The sequence below is a fragment of the Caretta caretta genome, chromosome 2 (genome assembly GCF_965140235.1).
Source record: "Caretta caretta isolate rCarCar2 chromosome 2, rCarCar1.hap1, whole genome shotgun sequence".
NCBI classification, from domain to species: domain Eukaryota; kingdom Metazoa; phylum Chordata; order Testudines; family Cheloniidae; genus Caretta; species Caretta caretta.
The window spans coordinates 82,175,982-82,196,665 of NC_134207.1; the positions used below are offsets into that span (position 1 = coordinate 82,175,982).

The following is a 20,684-nucleotide window of genomic DNA, read 5'->3' on the forward strand; positions in this document are numbered from 1 at the left end:
TCTAGTCCAGTCCCCTGCACTCATGGCAGGACTATGTGTTATCTTAGCATCTCTCAAACGCTTCCCAAATTGGATTAGGCCTTGTAAAACTTGCTGTTTATGGTGATTACAAGGCATTAGTCTTCAGCACTATATTAGTATGCATGGATTTATTTGCCTGTACACCTTGTTACTTGGCAGAATGGGTTAGTCGTGTAAAAGGTGAAGGCTGTAACAATTTTGAGTAGCAAAAGTTCGCAGCCTAGTAATGTTATCCTGTGAGAATTACATTATTTATTCTAGACCTCCTTACTCTGCTGAAACTTGCAGTCTTCTCTTAATGTTCTGCTCTTTGTCCACTAGATCCATTAATATTTTTAGGTTGAATTTCAACTTTCATGCTAAGTGGTTAAAAAATAATTGTGATGTTTCTTGGGACTTTTCTTATTTTCTTTATTTGATCTTATTTACCTATTAAAAAGGTTGACATAATGCGAAAAATGATCACGATCCTAATGCTACAATTGATTTTCATGGGGTGGGGTGGGGGTAGAGAGAATGATCTCTTCCGAACTAACTCCTCTGTGTGGATGCTTGGTTCTGAACTAAAAGTGACTTTATTGTGAGAGAAGAAATTATTTTGTAATCAAGTCACTTTTATCCCAGAATATAGTGTTCACATGGAGTTATTCCACAATAGTTATGTGGTTTCTCATCCAGTAGACAAGACCCAGTTTCAAAGACTCTAGAGAATTGCAACTAGACCAGAGGAATAGTTGGGGAATATGGGCAGACCTCTCAATTGCTCTCTGGGTTCTCACTTTCATTTTTTTGAAAAGTAAGGCTATGTCTACACTGTACTTTTGTCATTAAAACTTTTGTTGCTCAGGGGTGTGAAGCGCCTCTCTTCCCCCCCCCCCCCAACAATATTTTTAACAACGAAAAGTGCCGGTTTGGCTAGCGCTTTGTCAGCGGGAGACGCTCTCCCAGCGATGAAGCTACCGCCCCTTGTTGGGGGTGGTTTGAGGGTATGTTTACACTTGCAGAGTTTTTGTGCTGTAAGTTTCACTGGTGATAGGGAACCGGTGAAAGTAAAGCACTGGGTTGTGTACTTACTTCCTCAGGCATCACAGAGTGTTTACATTAGGAGCACTTTCATTGCCAATGAGAGCAGCGCTCTAGGGCAGCTATTCCATAGTGCAGCTCTCTCCATTTTGATGATGGGCCTTGTGGGAAGGTTGAGGGGGAGGAGGGGTGATTGTGGCGCATCCTGGGTCCCTGCACAGCCTCGTCTCCCCAAACACTGACCGGCTCCAGGAGCTCAGCATTGCTCCAAGCAGGGGATAGTTTGCTCCATGGAGCAGACATTGTTACCTGTCCAGATAAGTGAGCACTTGGCAAGAAAACAGGAAGGGGAGTTTCAAAGTTCCTGGGGAGGGATGGATGTCTGTTTACCTGGCAGCAGAAATGCAGGCTAGAGTGGTCACCTAGGCACTGTGGGATATCCCCTGGAGGCTAAAAGCTGTGTAAACAGGAAGAACCTGTTTTCACTTGCACATCACTGCAAAAGCATCACTGGTAAGAGCTGTATGCCTCTCGTGAAGGTGCTTTCGTTTTTGAGGTGAAATTTCTGAGTTTCACTGCAAAAAGTCCTTGGTAAGTGTAGACGCTCCCATGGTTTCTGTGCAAAAAAGGGACTTTTTCCACTTTAAATGGCAAGTGTAGACATGCCCTTATTTTGTCGCTGGGACAGCTCTCCCCTGGCGACAAAGAGCAGCTACACTGTGTACTTTACAATGGTGCGGCTGTAGCGGCACAGCTGCACTGTTGTCAGGTGCGCAGTGTAGACACAACCTAAGTATAAAGCACTAGTGTGGACAGGCTTCGAGTGCTGGGATCCACAAGGGGCAGCACTTTGTTGAGCTGTCCCTGGAGCAGCCCAGCAGGGGGATCATGACTTGGGGAGTCACAATCTTCCTTCCTGCTGCTCCAGGGACGGAGCGAACTGTGCTGGGTCTATAACTGATACAGTGTACACCCATGCCAGTGCAGCTGTACACTCTCCAACATATGTGCATGAGCACATTTGCTCTCTGTCATTCACCATGAGGGCACCTCCTCTTGGTTGCTCAGGGATTAGCTTGTTCCAGGTCGGGCACCCCATTCTGCCACTTGTTGCATACCCCGCTGTCTCTCTCTCTCTCTCTCTCTCTCTGCGATTCAGGGTGCTCTCCCTTTGTGGCTTGTCCCCCCCGGAGGTATCATACAAACTGTCTCTGGCAGTCTTCTCATTCACTACCCAGACGGTGCCCCTTCCCCCATGGTTGGTAGGGGAACCTAGGCCCATCCTCTACTCTGAGTTCCAATTCAGGGACCCTCTAATCAGAAGCCAAAGTCTGCACTGTTTAAACCTTATTCCCTTTTTCCCTATATCATCTCACCTAGGTTTATTCCCTTCCTTTCTCTCTAAGGTCCAGAGGGTAGTTTCAGGCTCCCTGACTACAGCCCTTTCTGCTGCTAGCTTGCTGGCTTTATATGAGCCCTGCCTGTCCCTTCTTAGCTGGGCTCCATCATCATTCAGGGAATTACATAGGCCACCTAATTCCCCTCAGCTGTGGCCTATCTGGTTAATTGGCCCCTTCTCAGCCTCATTAGCCCCTTTAAGGCTAGTGTGAGGGTTAATACCCCATCACACTCTCCCATGCTGCTAGTGATGATGTCTTGCAACCCTTTATGCCCCTGGTCCATTGCACTAGCCAGGCCACAATTTGTTGCATAAATCTTTTTGAAGCAGTTCTTTGAATCCCTTCACTTCCCTGTCATTAGTTAACCCTAAATGGCTCTGTGAATTCTACAAAAGGTAGATTGTGCCAAACCAACCTGATCTCCTTCTTTGAGAAGGTAACAGATTTTTTAGACAAAGGAAACACAGTGGATCTAATTTACCTCGATTTCAGTAAGGCATTTGGTACGGTTCCACATAAGGAATTATTAGCTAAATTGGAAAAGATGGGGATCAATATGAAAATTGAAAGGTGGATAAGGAACTGGTTAAAGGGTCATACTGAAAGGTGAACTGTCAGGCTGGAAGGAGGTTACTAGTGGAGTTCCTCAGGGATTGGTTTTGGGACCAATCTTATTTAATCTTTTTATTACTGACCTTGGCACAAAAAGTAGGAATGCGCTAATAAAGTTTGTGGGTGACACAAAGCTGGGAGGTATTTCCAATACAGAGAAGGATCAGGATATCATACAGGAAGATCTGGATGACCTTGTAAACTGGAGTAATGGTAATAGGATGAAATTTAATAGTGAAAAGTGCAAGGTCATGCATTTAGGGATTAATTACAAGAATTTTTGTTATAAACTGGGGATGCATAACTTGGAAGTAACAGAGGAGGAGAAGGACTTCTGAGTATTGGTTGATCACAGGATGACTATGAGCCGCCAATGTGATATGGCTGTGAAAAATGCTAATGCAGTCTTGGGATGTATCAGGCGAGGTATTTCCAGTAGAGATAAGGAGATGTTAGTACCACCATACAAAGCACTGGTGAGACCTCATCTGGAATACTGTGTGCAGTTCTGGACTCCCATGTTTAAGAAGGATGAATTCAAACTGGAACAGGTACAGAGAAGGGCTACTAGGATGATCTGAAGAATGGAAAATCTGTCTTATGAAAGGAGACTCAAAGAGTTCGGCTTGTTGAGCCTAACCAAAAGAAGACTGAGGGGAGATATGATTGCTCTCGATAAATATATCAGAGGGATAAATACCGGAGAGGGAGAGGAATTGTTTAGGCTCAGTATCAGTGTGGACACAAGAACAAATGGATATAAACTGGCCATCAGGAAGTTTAGACTTGAAATTAGATGAAAGTTTCGAACCATCAGAGGAGTGACGTTCTGGAATAGCCTTCCAAGGGGAGCAGTGGAGGCAAAAGACATATCTGGCTTCAAGACTAGACTAAGCTTGATAAGTTTATGGAGGGGATGATATGATGGGATAGCCTAATTTTGGCAATTAATTGATCTTTGTCTGTTAACGGTAAATATGCCCAATGGCCTGTGATGGTACGCTAGATAGGGTGGGATCTGAGTTACTACAGAGAATTGTTTCCTGGGTGTCTGGCTCATGAGTCTTGCCCACATGCTTTGGGTTTAGCTGATTGCCATATTCGGGGTTGGGAAGGAATTTTCCTCCAGGGCAGATTGGCAGAGGCCCTGGGTTTTTTTCGCCTTCCTCTGTAGCATGGGGCACGGGTCACTTGCTGGAGGATTCTCTGCACCTTGAAGTCTTTAAACCATGATTTGAGGACTTCAGTAGCTCAGACATAGGTCAGGGGTTTGTTACAGAAGTGGGTGGGTGAGATTCTGTGGCTTGCATTGTGCAGGAGGTCAGACTAGACAATCATAATGGTCCCTTCTGACCTTAAATTCTATGATTCTATGAATTCACCTCTTCTGTAAGTTAAGAGCATCAGGATGTCTTATTCCACAACACTACAGATTTATTAATTTATTTTTATCTACCATAATTGAAGATACATTTGACATTTTAATTTGAATTTTATGTCTTTAGGAAGATTAAGCAACATGGCAATATTAGAAACTGAAATTCTCCAGTGGTTGTTTCAGCTCAAGCAATCACAGAAGTTGGACTGAGTGAGAATATGGGCCAAATATATATGTCTGGCTCCCACTGAAATCTTGAATGATTTGAATTAGAGCCATTGGAACATCAGAATTTGACTTCACGTTTCCAGTCACCTGTAGAGCATGGATTATGCTAGTGCATTTTGGCACCCATTAAAGACCAAGTATGAGCTCATAAAATGTTCTTACTTATACTGCAGCCCCTGACTGGAAAAAAAACCAGGGTCTTTTGGACATAAAATAAGTTCTTTGTCTACCAAATCACCTACTCCAGTTCTTGATCAACACTACCTGTTTGTTTAGTTTTGTAATAGGAAAAGAGATACCAAGAAACCTGTAAGGTTCTGGCTAATAGAAGCTGAGAGAATTCTCTTTAATAATGGAAGCTTTTTCAACCCTTTACAGTGGACTGTTGGGATTCTTTCTGATGTTGCACACAGTGAAGCTAAAAAGCATCACATCCTCTTGGCAATATGCAGCCTGGAGTTTCCTTGCAAAGGTAAGAGAGAGACCATCAGCTGAACTTGGAGGATCTCTATTTCCTGTGGGTAAACTGTGAGTTAGTTGAATCTCCATATCCCTGTTCTTCCCCCAGCCATTCTAATTAGACACAAGGTGCATCTGTCTATTTCATCCCGCACATAGCAGAGTTGAGGCAGCCCGTATCAGTCACCTGTGACTACCCCCAAAATAATGGGCCATACCAACTGAGAATCTGACCTACTGGCTCCAAGCACTGCAATTAGATACAAGAAATACCACTTGTGGAAAGTGAGATACTGCTGCTGAGAACGACATTGGTGTCTGCCAGCAATTGTTTCCCGTGTTGTCTCTTCCTTTCCGGAAGCACTGGTTTTCAGAACCACAAAGCCAAAACCTGGACCCATAGAAGCCACTGTCACAACTCCCTTTGGCTTCTATGGGGGCAGAATTTGGCCCATTGTCATCTGATGGCAACGGTATCAAGGGCTATTTTGACAATGAACTGAAAGAGTGGTGGGTGAACAAGGGGTTTTAAATAAACCAACTATCCTGTTTTCTTTGTGCTGATTGATGCTATCTGTCCCCTTCTGAGGGGGATGTGTTTTCTTGCTCAGAGCTATTCTAGACCCAGATGAACCAGTCTTACTTTTTATGCAACAGCAGTAAGGATCCACAGGGGCACAACAAGGTTCCAGTAACCTCCATATTACCCCCCATCCAGAGAAGGGGGAAGTGTCCACATAATGTCCTAGTAGCGCAATGCTTTTTGCCAAGAGAGGGAGCTACACTATGACATCCCTGTGAAAATGAACAAAACTCCATTATCTGCTGCGCTGAAGAACAATGTCTGATTAATTGCAAGTTTATTTATACCACATGAAATGTACAGGAAAAGATTACAAAATGACCCTTCCCTGGGTGACTGTTGCAATAAAGTTAATTAAAAAAAACCAAAAACCTGAAATGGGTGATTCTTGCATTGAGTAGCTAATGGCTTAACTGTTAAACTATCCACAGTATATAAAGTCAGAAGAGCTGGTCTGACTCCCATTTCCTATATGTAAATTACCCAGTTTAATCATTACCATGTGTGATACTCTGAAGCCTCAACTCCCCTGAGCAGTTTGTCCTCAAGTTTTTCCCACTAAAATGAATGGAACTGCTTTTTTTAATGGATTTGTATAATACATTTGTTTACAAATTGCAATAAAATGACTCCTCAGTCTTTGTTCTGGTGGCTGTGGGAAAGGAGTGTCACTGTTTTTGTATTAAGTATTTCTGAAGTCTGTCTCAGTAAAACTCTGCTAGTCCCATGGCATTTCTTGTTGGCTTGAATTTCTCCTAGGAGCTCTAGGAAGAGTCTGGCTGTGGAGGTTTTAGTGCCTTAACCTTCTTGTTGTTCTTTGGTAGCAAGTCAATTGATTTAAAGCTTGCTGTTGAAATATTATGTACTTGGCAGAGGTGCATGCTACATGGGAATAGCGAACCCTGTTAGTTAATATTGTGCATAAGGAGAACAGGTTCTACGTGTAGTGTTTTTGAAGTATCAAAAGATAGGAGGATGAGAAGTAGTGGGAGATGTTATTGTAAAGCAGACGTGAGCCTTCCGCAGCTGAAATGGGTCAGAGCCTCAAAATCTGTATTGGGATCAAAGCTTTCCCAAAGTTCAGGGATGTTTAGATTTGGGGGCTTTGTTCAGAGCCAGCTCTAGATGTAGCCTTCACAAAATATGGTCATGCTATTGTTGTCAAAGGAGTTTCACCAACTTACGCTAGCTAAAGATATAGCCCTAAACTTTCATGGTCATTTAGTCAACGTTTGTTTTCTTGAAATCAGCCCATAAAGGTTAAGTTTGTTTGCATTAAAGTTTTTTTTATCCCAAACAAAATAACTATTTAAAGGAGAAAATGAGTTTTCTTACCTTTTTGTAACCTTTATTGCAATGTCTATACTGTTGCTCAATAGTCATTTATATGCCTGATCCTGAATATAAAGAGGACGCAGGTACGTGTGGTATGTCCAGCTCCAATTAATAATGATACAACTGGTACATTGCATTTCTGTAGTGCCTTTCATCCAAGAGTCTCAAAGCACATTACCAGCATGGTATTAAGCCTCACAGTACCCTTCTGAGGTATGTAAGCAATACATACAGACCACTGCTGAAGTGCAGCCACCTCTAGGGTGCAACTCAGCAGCTGCTTAACAAAATATAGAAATATTACCCAACAGTTTTGGGAGAGGAAGAAGAAGAAAAGACTATTTTATACCAATAGTTCTGTGAGGGGCGAGGGGTGGATAGTCAGAATATAATTACTTGAACTGGAATTTAGCCAGACCAGTGGAGTTAATACACCAAGTCTTATAAAATTGTCATGGGATATGTCATGACCACAAGAGCTCAGGACTCTGGTTTGATGTTTCATCTGAAGGATGGCTCCTATGGCATCGTATTGCCATCCAACACTGTGCAGGACATTGGTTTAACTATCGACTCATTTGGAAGAGAGAGACCTACCGAATCACCAGCACCACTTCCCGTGGCAGCTAGGTGTCCTTTGGAGGTCGTCCAACCTTGGCCAGCACGTGAGGATTGAGTGGATCACAGCACAAGATACCATAGCAGCAGATTCAGATTAGCCTTACCTAACATTGTAAAATGTATTTTAGCCACACTTTTAATATTCTTTTAAAAATGACAGAGAAAAGGAAAGAAAGTTAATGTAAATAGGAAATAATAGAAACTATTTAAAACTAGACACACAAAATGAGGGAGATGTGGCCATGGTTGTAAGTTTTCCCTTCCCCCTCCACTGGATCTCAGCAGCAGCAGCAGCAGCATTATATTCCCACACGAGCATTTTTCTTGGACTGAGTTGTGCCCCAAGTCATCCCCTTAAACTCTCAGACTGACTGGAGTTTTCACCAGCAGTTGGAAAGAAGCAGCAGTTCAGGCCAGAATGTGTTTGTCTTGAGAATTAGCCAAGAAAGGAGAGTGCTGTAGTCCTCTGATAGCAGTCCAGGCCCCGAAAGAGGTTCAGAGAATCAAGAATCTGTTTTCCATTTGGATGCTTTGTACCTATGTGACTGGTGATACATTTCTTCTTAAGCATTGATGTACCAATATACCATCCATGATCCCTAAAGAGTCCTGCTTTACAGATACAGTGAGATGTTCTTTATGCAATCTACGTATCTGGTCTCCTTGTCTATTTATTTTCATTCAGTTCAAAACTGGACTAGGGGCATAACTTGATTTTTAATATACTTTGACTGTCTGCAGCAACTTAGTCACCACAGGAGGTTTTTCAGGTTCTTCGGTCTGGAACAACTGTTCAAGAGAGAAGGTGGGCGAGGTCATATCTTTTATTGGATCAACTTCTGTTGGTGAAAGAGAAAAGCTTTTGAGCAGAGCTCTTCTTCAGGTCTGGCCCAGAAGTCAGTCTAATAAAAGACATTACTTCACTCACCTTGTCTCTCTACTATCCTGGGACCAACTTGGCTACAACCACACTGTAACAACTGTTGACAGTTCTGGTGTTGACGCATTGCTGAGTACCTCAGGATCAGTCTGCATGTACACTCTGTGGTATTCATACTGATAAATGCACCCTGCACATTCAGTGTAAAAGCAAATACTGTGTGTATTAGTCATAGCTGTATAGACACGTGAGAAACATTGAGAAGCGTCCATAAAAACAAAAGCTACCTTTAAGATGTACAAAGATGGAATCCTTTGTCTCTGTTTTGGATTGATTTACCCCCAGAAGAACAAGAATTTGAAGATATGTTGAGACTGCATGTTTTAATTCACAAAATATGTTCGTATCATGGGTCATATATTGGAATGAAAAACCAGAGTCACTCGTATACACAAACTGAAACATCTGGTGAGATCTCTAATGAGCTCTAATAGTGCTGTCAGTGAGGTTTATTTAGATTAGGGCTGTTAATCTGTATTGAGAGATTAAACATGTTGGGGTCTCTAGGAATTAGGCGACAGCCGCAGTTGAAATTGTTGAGTTAGGAGGAATAATGTCATTGCTTCTCAGTGCTATATTTGATCAATGCTCTGAGTTTATGGGAATGTAAGCATGTCAGATTATATACAGCTATCTGATTAATATTTTGGTCAACTGTTGTATGTTTGGCCTCTACCCAGAAGGTCCCAACTGAATTAGTCTATTGCGAAGAGGAGGATGGGGAATAGATTTTGGATGCTTCCTTTTCTTTCTCCTTCCTCCCAAGGATAAAAAAATGAATATAATCTAATTGAAGTCAAACTGCATTGGCTCTTCTACTGGCTTCTTGTACTCTGACTGCGAAGAGTTACTGTAATCTCATTTGAAGATTGTAATTGCCTTCTCTGTCTCCCCAGATCCCAACTCTACAGGCTGCAGTGTATGCAGACTGCTGCTGTTAGCTATTTCACACACAAAAGAAGCACAATCCTATCACCCCTGTCATCGGACAGCTGCACTAGCTCCTTATTCATTATTACTGGATATATTTGCCCCAGGTTACCTCATGGGCCTTGTCTCTTTCTACGCCCTTCCCCAATCCCTCTTATGGCTCATACTGGCTGCCAGACATGGCTTTAGTACTTTTGTGGGGCTTCTGGAACAATATCTTGCTTTTCTCACCTCAAATATAACTGACTCCAGCCTGGTGTGATCATAGCACTGTGCACAGAGCCGGCCTAAAGCGTTTGGAGAGGGTTAGTGAGCTGGTTCTTTAGGATGCACCCCAAAATGAATAACTTTGCTTTGTACGTGTGTGTTTTATGCCCTTACAGACTCGCGCTGAGGAAGTGAAGCACAGATCCATGTTCTTTTCAGCTCCAGAAAATGGATGATATCTGTTTACATTTGAAGGCTATCTACAAACAGTAGGATGACCATATGTCCCGTTTTGGCTGGGACGGTCCCTTTTTTTAAGCCCTGTCCTGGGCGTCCTGATTTTTTTGGCAAAATTGGGCATTTGTGCAATTGTCTTGCTGACTTGATCAGTTGACAAGAGTAAATGGGACAAATGCCCACTTTTGTCAGACAGGTGGGGTGCAGTAAGGAGGAATGTGCGAGGGGGTGAGTGGAGATGCCAGCCTTGCACAGGGCGGGGTGGCAGAGCTCAGGTGGGGGACAGGCAGGGCTCAGGCAAGTGGCTTGGGCCAGCTTTCATAGTATATCAGGGTTGGAAGGGACCTCAGGAGGTCGTCTAGTCCAACCCCCTGCTCAAAGCAGGACCAATCCCGCAATTTTTGCCCCAGATCCCTAAATAGCCCCCTATAGCCCCCCTCAAGGATTGAACTCACAACCCTGGGTTTAGCAGGCCAATGCTCAAACCACTGAGCTATCCTCCAGGGGGTGGGGCAGGGGAGGGCTCGGGCCCTTTGGGAAATATGGTCACCCTAACAAACAGGAAGGAGCTATTACTGTGCTTTGTTTTTTTTTTAAAAGAAAGCCAAGATTCTCCCAGACCTGGGGGGCCCATGGCCATGAGCTTCATGAAGCCCAAAATCTAGCTCTGCTTGCTGCCTCTCCATTTCTTCACACAATCTAATGGCCAAAGGCATTCTCTGCTGGTGTTCCAGCCATCTGGAACAGCAGCTCTAGTACCAAGGAAAGCAAGACAGATTTCTGAATCACTCTGCCTTATGAACGTTTCACTGTCTTTGAACCTCCCCTAAAATGTCTTTCTCTCGCTCCTGTGCCTCTTAATTTTCCTGTTGCTGTGCTATTAGTTGTTGTTTAGCTCTATAGCTGAATTAACACTGTAAAATATTATGGGTCAGGTTGTGAACCCCTTATTCCTGCTGATATGTAGTTACTCACAGAAGAAGTCCTTTCAAAGGTAATGGATGCACATGGGTCAGTCCTAGTGAAGTCAGTAGAACCACTGGTGTAACAAATTTCCCACCAGTGGGCCTAAAGGGTTCACAAACTGGCCCTGTGTGATCACTTGTGTAAAAGCTTATACAAAATAATGTTGTGTTATACTGCACTTGACCAGTCAGTGTTACAGATTAAAGTATACTTTCCTCTTGGTGTACAGGTATACTCAACCTTACGTAAGAGCAGCTCTTGCTGACAGTCACCTTTTTTCCTTGGTTTGGAACTTATAAAATTGCTTATACAAGAACTGAATAAACTCTGACTGGAGTTTTATCTGTACTATATATTACCTTTAGCCACGGTATAGTGCAAAGTATAAGAATCTTGCTCCCAACCTCACTCCCTGATCTGGAAGAACTGTGTAGTGATGTGCCCAGAATGTGGGGGAGAGAAAGAATTTTGTATAACTCTTCATCAGCCTCTTCTGCCAGGTGCCTTGAGTGGCACAGATGTGAGCCGCGTCTACCTTTCAGTTAGAGAGTGAGTTTCCATGCTCTCAAGGCTTCAGGTGTGCAGAGAAGAGCCAAGTAGAAGAAGGGATTACAGGGAAAATAGGAAGATTTTTGAAAGTTAACTTCTTCCATCTCTAACATATATATCATCCTCAGTCTTACTAATCATAGAGGTAATGTCATCCATTTACTTTGTATGGAATATATTCCATCTGTGATGGCACATAGGTAACTTCTGTTGAAATCAGTGGGAGCTAGACATGTGCATCAAAGAGAGAATTTTACCCTGTATATCTAAGCTGAATTTAACTAACAAACAAGGCAATCGGTGAGCCCTTAATAGAATCTTAAAGGTCTATAAAAAGCAGTGTTGATGCAGACCACTTCTTGCAACCAAAACAGTATAGGTTTTCTGATTGTTTCCATGGAGATAACTTGACAGTCGTGTTGTAGCATCCACCACTAATTATACACTGAAATTTCTAGGAATACTTCAGAACAGTCTCCATAACAACCCCTCAGTGTATAACATGACCATTAAGCTAAATGGAGTATGGCCCTTGGGCATTTAAAATACAGTTATAACAGGGAGTCCCTTTTATAAGAATAACTGAAATCTTTGGGGATTTGAAATCTCTCAAGAATGGAAAATGTTAATACGTATGTTAAAGGGCTTCATATTTTGTAAGGATGTGTAAAAGTTATTAATTACACAGTAAGCATCCATATAAAATATACACGTGGCTATATGGCTTTTAGGTGTGGTGTTGATATATAGCTAACTACGGAAGCATGTAGGAGAATATAGTTATACACCGCTACTTGGTGCAGCATTGTCATACAAGCAAGATGCAAGTTTTAACCTGTGCTCAGTACTGTAATTTACTTTTCCAGTATGAGCAGACATAAATCCTGAGGGTTGGGCAGAAGAGATGCTCTTTAATGGTCACTGTTCATTTAGCCATAACCATATCCATTTGAAATGCTCACTGCACACTTTATTAAATGCAAGATAACCTCCAGGGAGCATAGATGCTAGCTTGAAATATGACACCATTAGGTACCTTCCACCCCACTACTGCCCTTTCCCATATGCACACCATGTCTCCTTTCATATATTCAAGGGCAGCAGAGGGTGACACAGTTTAAAGAGAATCTGTCAGAAGCTGATACGGTTTTGAATTGCAGAGGAAACTGAGCTTATTGGTTCCTATGCATAATAGCTCCCCACTCACCCTTTTTTTATTTAGTCTCCCTGAGTTAGTTATATATGGAGAGCTAAAGCTGAACAATGAATCATGAGTGTAAGTGGCAAGGAGAAGACAAGTACTGGCTTGGAAATAGTTTCCACTGCTAATATCTGTGCCAGAAGGATGGAGGACTAAGTACTAAATAATATGCTAACGTTGAAGATTTCAAAGGTATCTGAGTTATAACATACATTTGAAAGGAATTCAATGAGCAAAACATACCACATCACACTCCTCTTCCATTGGCCCCCCGTTCATTTCAGGCTGGAATTTCTCCAGACTACCTCACTGACTTCAAGCCTAGGCCTGAGAGGGACCACATCTCTCATTGACTTCAGTGGGTATTTCAGGTGATCAGCTTCTCTTGGGATCAGGCCCCTGGTCTCTCTCTCTAAGTCCCTGTTTCTTCAGACACACCTCACCAGTGTTGGTAGGAGACTGCTTGTTGCAGCTCTTGCCACCTGGAACAAGTCTCCTGTATCTTTCTGGCTCGTCACCTATCCAGCTATTTCCCAAATCTCCTCTGAAAAAGTCCCACCCCTCCCCCCTACCACTGCTTGCATTTCTTAATTTTCTTTTCCCTCTATTATTTAAGAACCAGATTATAGTACTTTGCCCCTCTTGGGGTCCGTGTGGAGCCACATGGCCCCTGGAGAGTCAGCATAGATGAATGGCTTGAGTTCCAGGCGTACAAACTATCCCTGAAATCCCCAATGTACAGGGGACTTATGCAGCCTGCTCACTTTCCAATGTCTGGCTGGCCCTGTGGGCTGACATAATGGGGAGTGGGGTAGGTCCCTGTCTCCTACCCATTCTGTTTACAATGAATTGCTCCCTTGAGGGTGCTAGGAGGGAACAATCCTTACACTTCCTTGATTGTAGGGCTGTTGTTCCCAGTCCTTGCTGGGGGAATGTGGTGGGGGCTGGAACAAGATGCTTTGTCCATGCTTGTCTCTATCCTCACATGCATGAAAAATCCAAGGATGGTTCAGTCCCAACTCTGTAATATACCTGGGATGGTGTGTATGAGAGACACTATTCAGAATGAGTTGAGTTGTATTAACATTTTTGGAAGTGTTGAAAAAAATACCAAATTATTGATGGTTCCTGACAGAATATTTTTTTTAACCTTCTGTATGCACCCAATGATTATATGGCACTTTGTTTTTTCATGGAAAATTTAAACTTTCAAGAACCCCCACTTTTCCTTGCAGTCTTGAGCATCATCATCATCATAATAAATAATGATGATGATAGCATGTTAATTTCTTTCCATTACATCAGCAGTAAAGCAGCATAAACACCACCAGAAAGTGGCAATACAGAGACTGGAGTTCTCTTATTGTCGGGTTTTATGGAAAGAGGTCAGCAAAGAAATTAGTTATCTGGTCTGGGAATTGTTTGTTCATGAATTAGGTTCTCCCAAAGGAGCCATGAGATGGGAAATATAGTAGGAAATGGACTTTTAACACACATTTAAATATTCCCAAATGTGTGTTTTGCAGGAGAGGGTAGAGAGGTTGATGGAAATTTGCTATTTTGGTTAGTGGATTTTTTAAAAACCAGATTATGCATCCTTAACTTTCTTGTGCTGTTGCCAATACTATTGACCTCCCTCGCAGAGTGTTCTGTGTTGCAGAAGTATGATAATTCAATAGTTGTGAAACACTGACATCAGCCAGTTAAGGTGTTTATGTATACTGTGAAATCAGAAACAAAACAGTGCACCCCTGTTGCTCGTTGTCTCTAGCTTTTCACAGTTAAAATATTTCTTTAACACAGGTGGCTTGGTAGAGGCCGGCAATATTTCTGAATGCCAAGCCAATCAAATTCATGATATCAACTAGCGTGTAAAGCATCAGTAATGAGAGGAGGGGCTGGGATTTGTTGAGGGCATGCCTCTTCCAGGGGCCCTTATCCTGCAAGATGCTGCGCACTCTGACGCTGATCCAGCAAAACACTTAAGCATGTGCTTAAATTTAAGCATATGACTAGTCCCATGAGAGACCACAGATTAAAATTATTTTAAGTCTTTGAGCTTGATAAAAAAAAATACAAATGGAAGCTTTCATTCAAATCTTGGTGCAAATGGTTTGTGTCAGATTTCTTTTGCATTCATGCCTGAATCTCAGAGAATTAACTACCAACTATATTTTGTAAGAACAGGATTATGATTGGCATACATATTTTTCATGATCTCTGAACCTATATCACTTCATAAAAACCCTGTGCCCATACCCATTTAACTCATAGTCTTTAAGGTCAGAATGGACCATCATGATTATATAGTCTGACCTCATGCACATTGCAGGCCACAGAACCTTGCCCACCCATTCCTGAAATAGACCCGTATCCTCTGTCTGAGTAACTGACGTCCTCAAATTATGATGTAAAGACTTCCAGCTACAGAGAATCCACCATTTACACCTGCAAGTGACCCATGCTGCAGAAGAAGATGAAAAACCCCCAGGGTCTCTGCTAGTCTGTCCTGGGGGAAAATTACTTCCTGACTCTAAAAAGGGTGATCAGTTAGACTCTGATCATGTGGGCAAGACCCAGCAGCCAGGCACCGGGGAAAGAATTCTCTGTGGTAACTCAGAGCCCTCCCCATCTGGAGTCCCATCACTGGCTGTTGGAGGTATTTGCTGCTAGCAGTCGCAGATCAGCTACGTTCCATGGTACACACATCATAACATTACCCTCCATAAATGTATCAAGCTCAGTCTTGAAGCCATTTAGGTTTTTTTGCCCTCACTGCTCTCCTTAGAAGTCTGTTTCAGAACTTCACTCCTCTGGTGGTTAGAAATCTCTCTAATTTCGAGCCTAAACTTGTTGATGGCCAGTTTATATCTATTTGTTCTTGTGTCCACATTGTCACTTAACTTAAATAACTCCTCTCCCTTGCTGGTATTTATCCCGGCCTCTGATGTATTTATAGAGAGCAATCATATCTCCCCATAGCCTTCTTTTGTTTGGGCTAAGCAAGCTAAGCTCTTTGAGTCTCTGCTTAAAATGTTAGGGTGTGGCAAAGGGTGTAGTGGAGGTTGAAAGCACAGAGCATTTTGAATATTATACATGCCCGCTCAAAGTTTTGTGTGTACAGATATCTGTTGTCATTGACCTGAGTATGAGAGTCATAGCAATAAATTGAAACAAAGTCCCTGGTAAATAAGGTGTGTGTTTCCATTCTGGGAAAATTAAATTTTAGCTAGACAGGTGACTAGGATTATGTACAGAGATGGAGGACTCTCAAAAGGAATTAGAACTCAGCCAAAGATTATACTTCATGGAATTTTATGAAAATGGATATTTTGGTGAAATTTTGCACTTGCAATTCTCCACAATTTTCTCCTCAGCAGACAAATTAATGTGATCCATGGTCTGTGTAGGTTCCAGAACTGAACAAAGCTTAGGCCACAGTCTTTGCTAGAATAACTCTATTGACTGTGGTATCATTACATCTTCAACTTCACTGGAGCTGTGCCGGCAGAGAATTTGGCCCTGTATTTTTAAATCATTTCTAGGAAGGCTATGAAGGATTTTCTCCCAATTCTGAATAGCCTATCTTGCTTACTATGTCACACAGCCTTCTCCCAGATGGTGCTGTGTTTAGTACAGTACTCATACATCAGATGACAGTTTCAACAGCTGTAAGCTCCACAGTTTCAATAAAACTTTGTTTAAACAGTGAGGCTGCAGTACTTGTAGCTACCAGGAATTAAGATTGCCAACTTTCTAATTGTTGACAAACAGGCCCTCCTGCCCTGCCCCTACTCCACATCTTCCTTCCAGGTCCCCCCCTTCTTTGCCTCTCCCAAACCCGGCCACTGCTCGCTCCTCTCCTCCCCTCCAGTCTCCTCCCCTCCCCCCATTGCCCGCTGCTTGCCCCCTTCCCCTTCCTGGATCCACTCCATCTCCCTCCCCCACTCCCGCCTGGGCTCCCTCTGCTTGGGAGCTGCTGTCTGACGTGGAGCTGCAGTCTGACACGGAGTCTGCCTGCCTGTCTGCCCACGAGATGTAGGTAGGATGCAGCCCCGACTGAACAGGGGCTGGTAGGGGTTTGATGACCCAGCACCTCCTCCACCCCCAACCTGCGGTAACTGGATTTTTGGTGTTGAAAACCAGGCACCTGGCAACCCTACCGGGAATTGTATTGTTCTATAGCTTTGCCCTGGACATGGCAGAGCTATGGCAATAGCCCTCCACTAGACCCATAGCTGTGTTTGTGATCCCATTCTTTGACTTCAGCCTGAGGGATATTTGAGTTCTAATGCCCTCACCTTTTAGGGATTCCACCTACAGTGGCAAAAGTGTGTGTCATGCATGAATGCTATTAGGATGAATTATACAAGATCTGCTCCAAGAATCATGCCTAATTAAAGACACGTCTTCTCAGCATTATTATTGTATGTGCTGTGGTAGCACCTTGATGCCCCAATCAAGATCAGTGTCCCCGTGTAGAAGGTATTGTACAAACACAGACTGGAAGACAGGTCCTGTCCAAAAAAGCTTATAATTTCAACATAACTAGGTATAGTATGAGAGGCTGATGCAGTCTCTATGGGAGAGAGGATACCTCATTAAACACACCATTGGTCTTCTCCAGGCCTGGCAAGTGGGTGCAACAAGCAGTTGGAGGCAGGAGTGGTGAAGGGAGGTAGTAATAAGAACGTTTGTGTACATAGGACAGATGTGTACAACAAGAGGAATGAGCGGAGTTATTTTTTCTTCTTCTTAATCTTCCTCTTTAATTTGAGGACATCTACCTATTTGCAGGTGATGGCATGTTTGCCACACCAGGCCCTAGGGCGTAGAACTCACTCCTCCTTAACATCAATCATGGATCCACAGGATCTCTGCTATGCCCAGCTTTTAAACAGTCTCTTGGAGAAACTCCTGAAGCACGGCAGACCCCCAAAAGGTCTTCCTTCAGGGTGGGCCATGCACGGGGGTGAAAGTAACTTAAAGGACTTACCGGTATGCTAGAGTCCTGAGCAGGGGGCATGGCTTCAACCGGGAGAGGTGGGGCCTTTAAATACCCGGGGCCTTTAAATCAAGATTTAAAGGCCCCGGGGCTCCGCTGCGGCTGGGAGCCACGGGGCCTTTAAATCACCTCTGGAGCTACCAGCTGCAGAGGCGGCTGGGAGCTCAGGGGCGATTTAAAGGGCCCAGCGCTCTGGCTGCCACTACTGCAGCGGAGCTCCGGGCCCTTTAAATCAGCGCTCGAGCCCTGCTGCCGCTACCCCAGGGCTCCGGCAGCCGGGCTTGGGTGGCGATTTAAAGGGCCCAGGGCTCTCCGCAGCGGCCAGAGCCCCTGGCCCTTGAAATCACTGCCCGAGCCCTGCCCCACTACCCCAGGGCTGCAGCAGTGATTTAAAGGGCCCGGGGCTGTGACTGCTGCAGAGAGCCCCGGGCCCTTTAAATCGCCAGGCTGGGGAAATCGGTCCTGTCCAGCACAGCGTACTGGACTGTACCAGCTTACTTTCTCCTTTGGCCACACAGCCTCACTGTCTCCTAGATTGAGCAGCTGGGCTCCAGCACTCCTGCTTCCCATTGCAAGTTCTGTCCAGTCAGTCCAACTGTACACTCTTCAGGGACTAATGCACATCGTGCAGTCGTGACACCCAAGCAGTGTTTTCAAAACAGTAGGGCTTTTTAGTCACCTGGGACACAGCATTGCATCGGAAGTTGTTAGGCTAGTGTAGAGGAATAGAGGAAAAAGCATAGTCCGTACTGGTCAAGCCAGAGCAAATTACCAGCCAACCTGTAGTGGATTCCATCTTAAATGCTCTTTTTCTCTCTCTTTTGTCCATCCCAGGAGAGAGCAGCCAGCTTTTTCCAGAGCCCATACTTTATTCCCTGCCTGTCACATCTCAGTTCCTTGCTCTCAAGCTGGGGTCTCTGCTCAGCTTTCCTGCAGAGAGATGATGGCAGGAAACCTTCTTCCTCTTGGTTATTGTTTCCTGGTGTAAGTGGTTAGGCATTGGGGCTTTTCCATTGTCTTTGGGATTCTGCATTGATACTGATCACTTTCAGTAGGTCCCTTAATGGCCCTATTCACTGCGGCCCAGACAGCAAGGTAACACCCTTACCTTATGTCCTGCACTGCCCCAAAGAGCAGACTGAACACTTTTAGCAATGCAAACTGCAGTGGGAAACCAAGGCACACATAGGCATCAAAAATATTACAGAAAATTCCCACTGTGTCACACCATCTCTGCCAGTTCACCCCCATTCTTAAACCCTTCACTAAGTCTTTACAGCTCTTTCTGTAGGACACACCACTGTTGGCTCCCTATTCATTTAAAGGAAAAGCAGAGGGTAAAGAAGAGGACTCTTTAAAACTATGACTAAAGCTGCAAGGTAGAATCCAGGCGTCTGCAAGGCTCCCATTCTTCCCCTGTCCAGTGTCTGTTGTTATGGAAGACTGGGTTTCTTAGATCTAAATGGTTAGAGTCACAGTCTTTCCATAATGCCATTAGGGGAGGTGAGAGGGAAAAGGATGCAGAAAAATTACATTTCAAGTATGAAACGGATATTAGCCTTTGCAGAAATTTGGAGGCATGTAACAAGGTTGTATCTCCTTTAGTGTAAGACCCTGACACTGTCTCAGTTTCCCCCCTTCCTCAGGAGGGCAAACCAGCACAAGTGATGTTGGTGTACTGCTCCCTCTGATCAGAGTCTGGTTTAACATAAAATAACTGTTTAACTCAAAACTAGGATCTTCTAGTCCTTCTTCTCCAGGCTCAACCAATCCATTATGCTCCAGCAGGGCTCCTAAGTTCCTCTGAAGAGTTTTGCTCCTGCCTCTTACTGCAGTAGGGTGACCAAATGTCCCAATATTGTGGGCTTTGTTTTATAAAGGCAACTATATTCCCCCCCCGCCCCAAAAAAAAGAGTCCCAATTTTTCACACTTACTGTCTGGTTACCTATACTTCAGGTAGCTCCAGCCAGGCCTTTACCTCTGGCTGATTCAGGGAGTTTCCTGCCCAGTGTGACCCTGTGTCCCTAACAGGCCCTTTCCCTGCTGTCTCTTTATCGTTGTAGCAGGATATCAGTCCCAGGGTATCTCTCTCAGCAGAGGTGTTTTATTAGGTCCACTCCATGTCTCCCTATTAGAATTTTCTTATCCCTGGTCTCACCCTCTTATATAAAGTCCCACCCTTGGGCTACAATCAGGTGATGCCTGGTCACCTGACCCAACCACCATCCCAAGGCCAAACCCATCACCGGTGGGCAGAGGCTTGTGCCTGCCAGTGCGGGGGCGAGGGGTGGGAGGGAAGGGAGGCAGAGTGAAGGCAGCTGGCTTCAGCAGTGTTACTGAGCATACTCAGTCCATGTGAGCATGCTCAGTACAAGTTAAGTGGCAAATCTGTGGGGCACATGACCTCACGTATGGCCTCTGCCAGGTGTGAGGCACATAACCTAGGAACGGCTGGGGCTGAGCCCAAAGCCCCTTAAAGGGCCAGTCCACCCTGTGACAGGGCAATATACCAAAACTGTCCAAGCCGAAACTGAAGTGACAAAAAGCCAGTCATTAGTTGATCTTTGCTGTATCTGTAAAGCTGTTTGCATAGCTCTAGTGGGTGGCCACCTTCTTTTGGGATGAGCATTTCTTAAAATTTAATTTACTTTTTTTGTTACTAGGCTATCACCATTTCCTATGCTGATCCTTTCCTGTTTTGTAACCTTGAAAGTCTGGAGACTGAGGTGAAGAACCACTTAGAATGCAAACACCCTAGCTGGGGCTGGGCTGGGGCTGATCAAGTGTGTTTTACTGCAGTACCGCACAGCAGCAGAGCATTAGAGTAACCTGTCACTCCATAAAACCTGGAAGGCAGTAATTTTCAAACAGCTAAAAGGCAATGCTGCTTCAATTCAATATACTGTGTAATTAACCTGTGAAATTCAGGACATAAAATGAATGATATTGAGGCAATCAATTTAGTAGGATTAAAGAGAGGATTGTACA

At 43.9% G+C, this 20,684-nt stretch overlaps 1 protein-coding gene across 8 annotated transcripts in view; it reads left to right on the top strand.

Moving 5' to 3' along the window:
* The window catches only part of SLC35D4 (solute carrier family 35 member D4), a 140,387-nt gene that overhangs the window by 49,805 nt on the left and 69,898 nt on the right, over positions 1-20,684 (top strand). For 2 of the 8 annotated variants that reach the window (XM_048840457.2, XM_048840458.1), the window contains exon 13: positions 5,041-5,134. The exons of 3 other annotated variants lie outside the window; for them this stretch is intronic. In XM_048840457.2, coding sequence (XP_048696414.1) covers positions 5,041-5,134 — 94 coding nt within the window. Of the gene's footprint in view, positions 1-5,040; positions 5,135-5,732; positions 6,346-9,496; positions 9,768-9,913; positions 11,220-20,684 lie in introns of those variants that run through there. 3 more of the 8 variants (XM_048840459.2, XM_075125281.1, XM_048840460.2) reach the window with 3 other exon arrangements.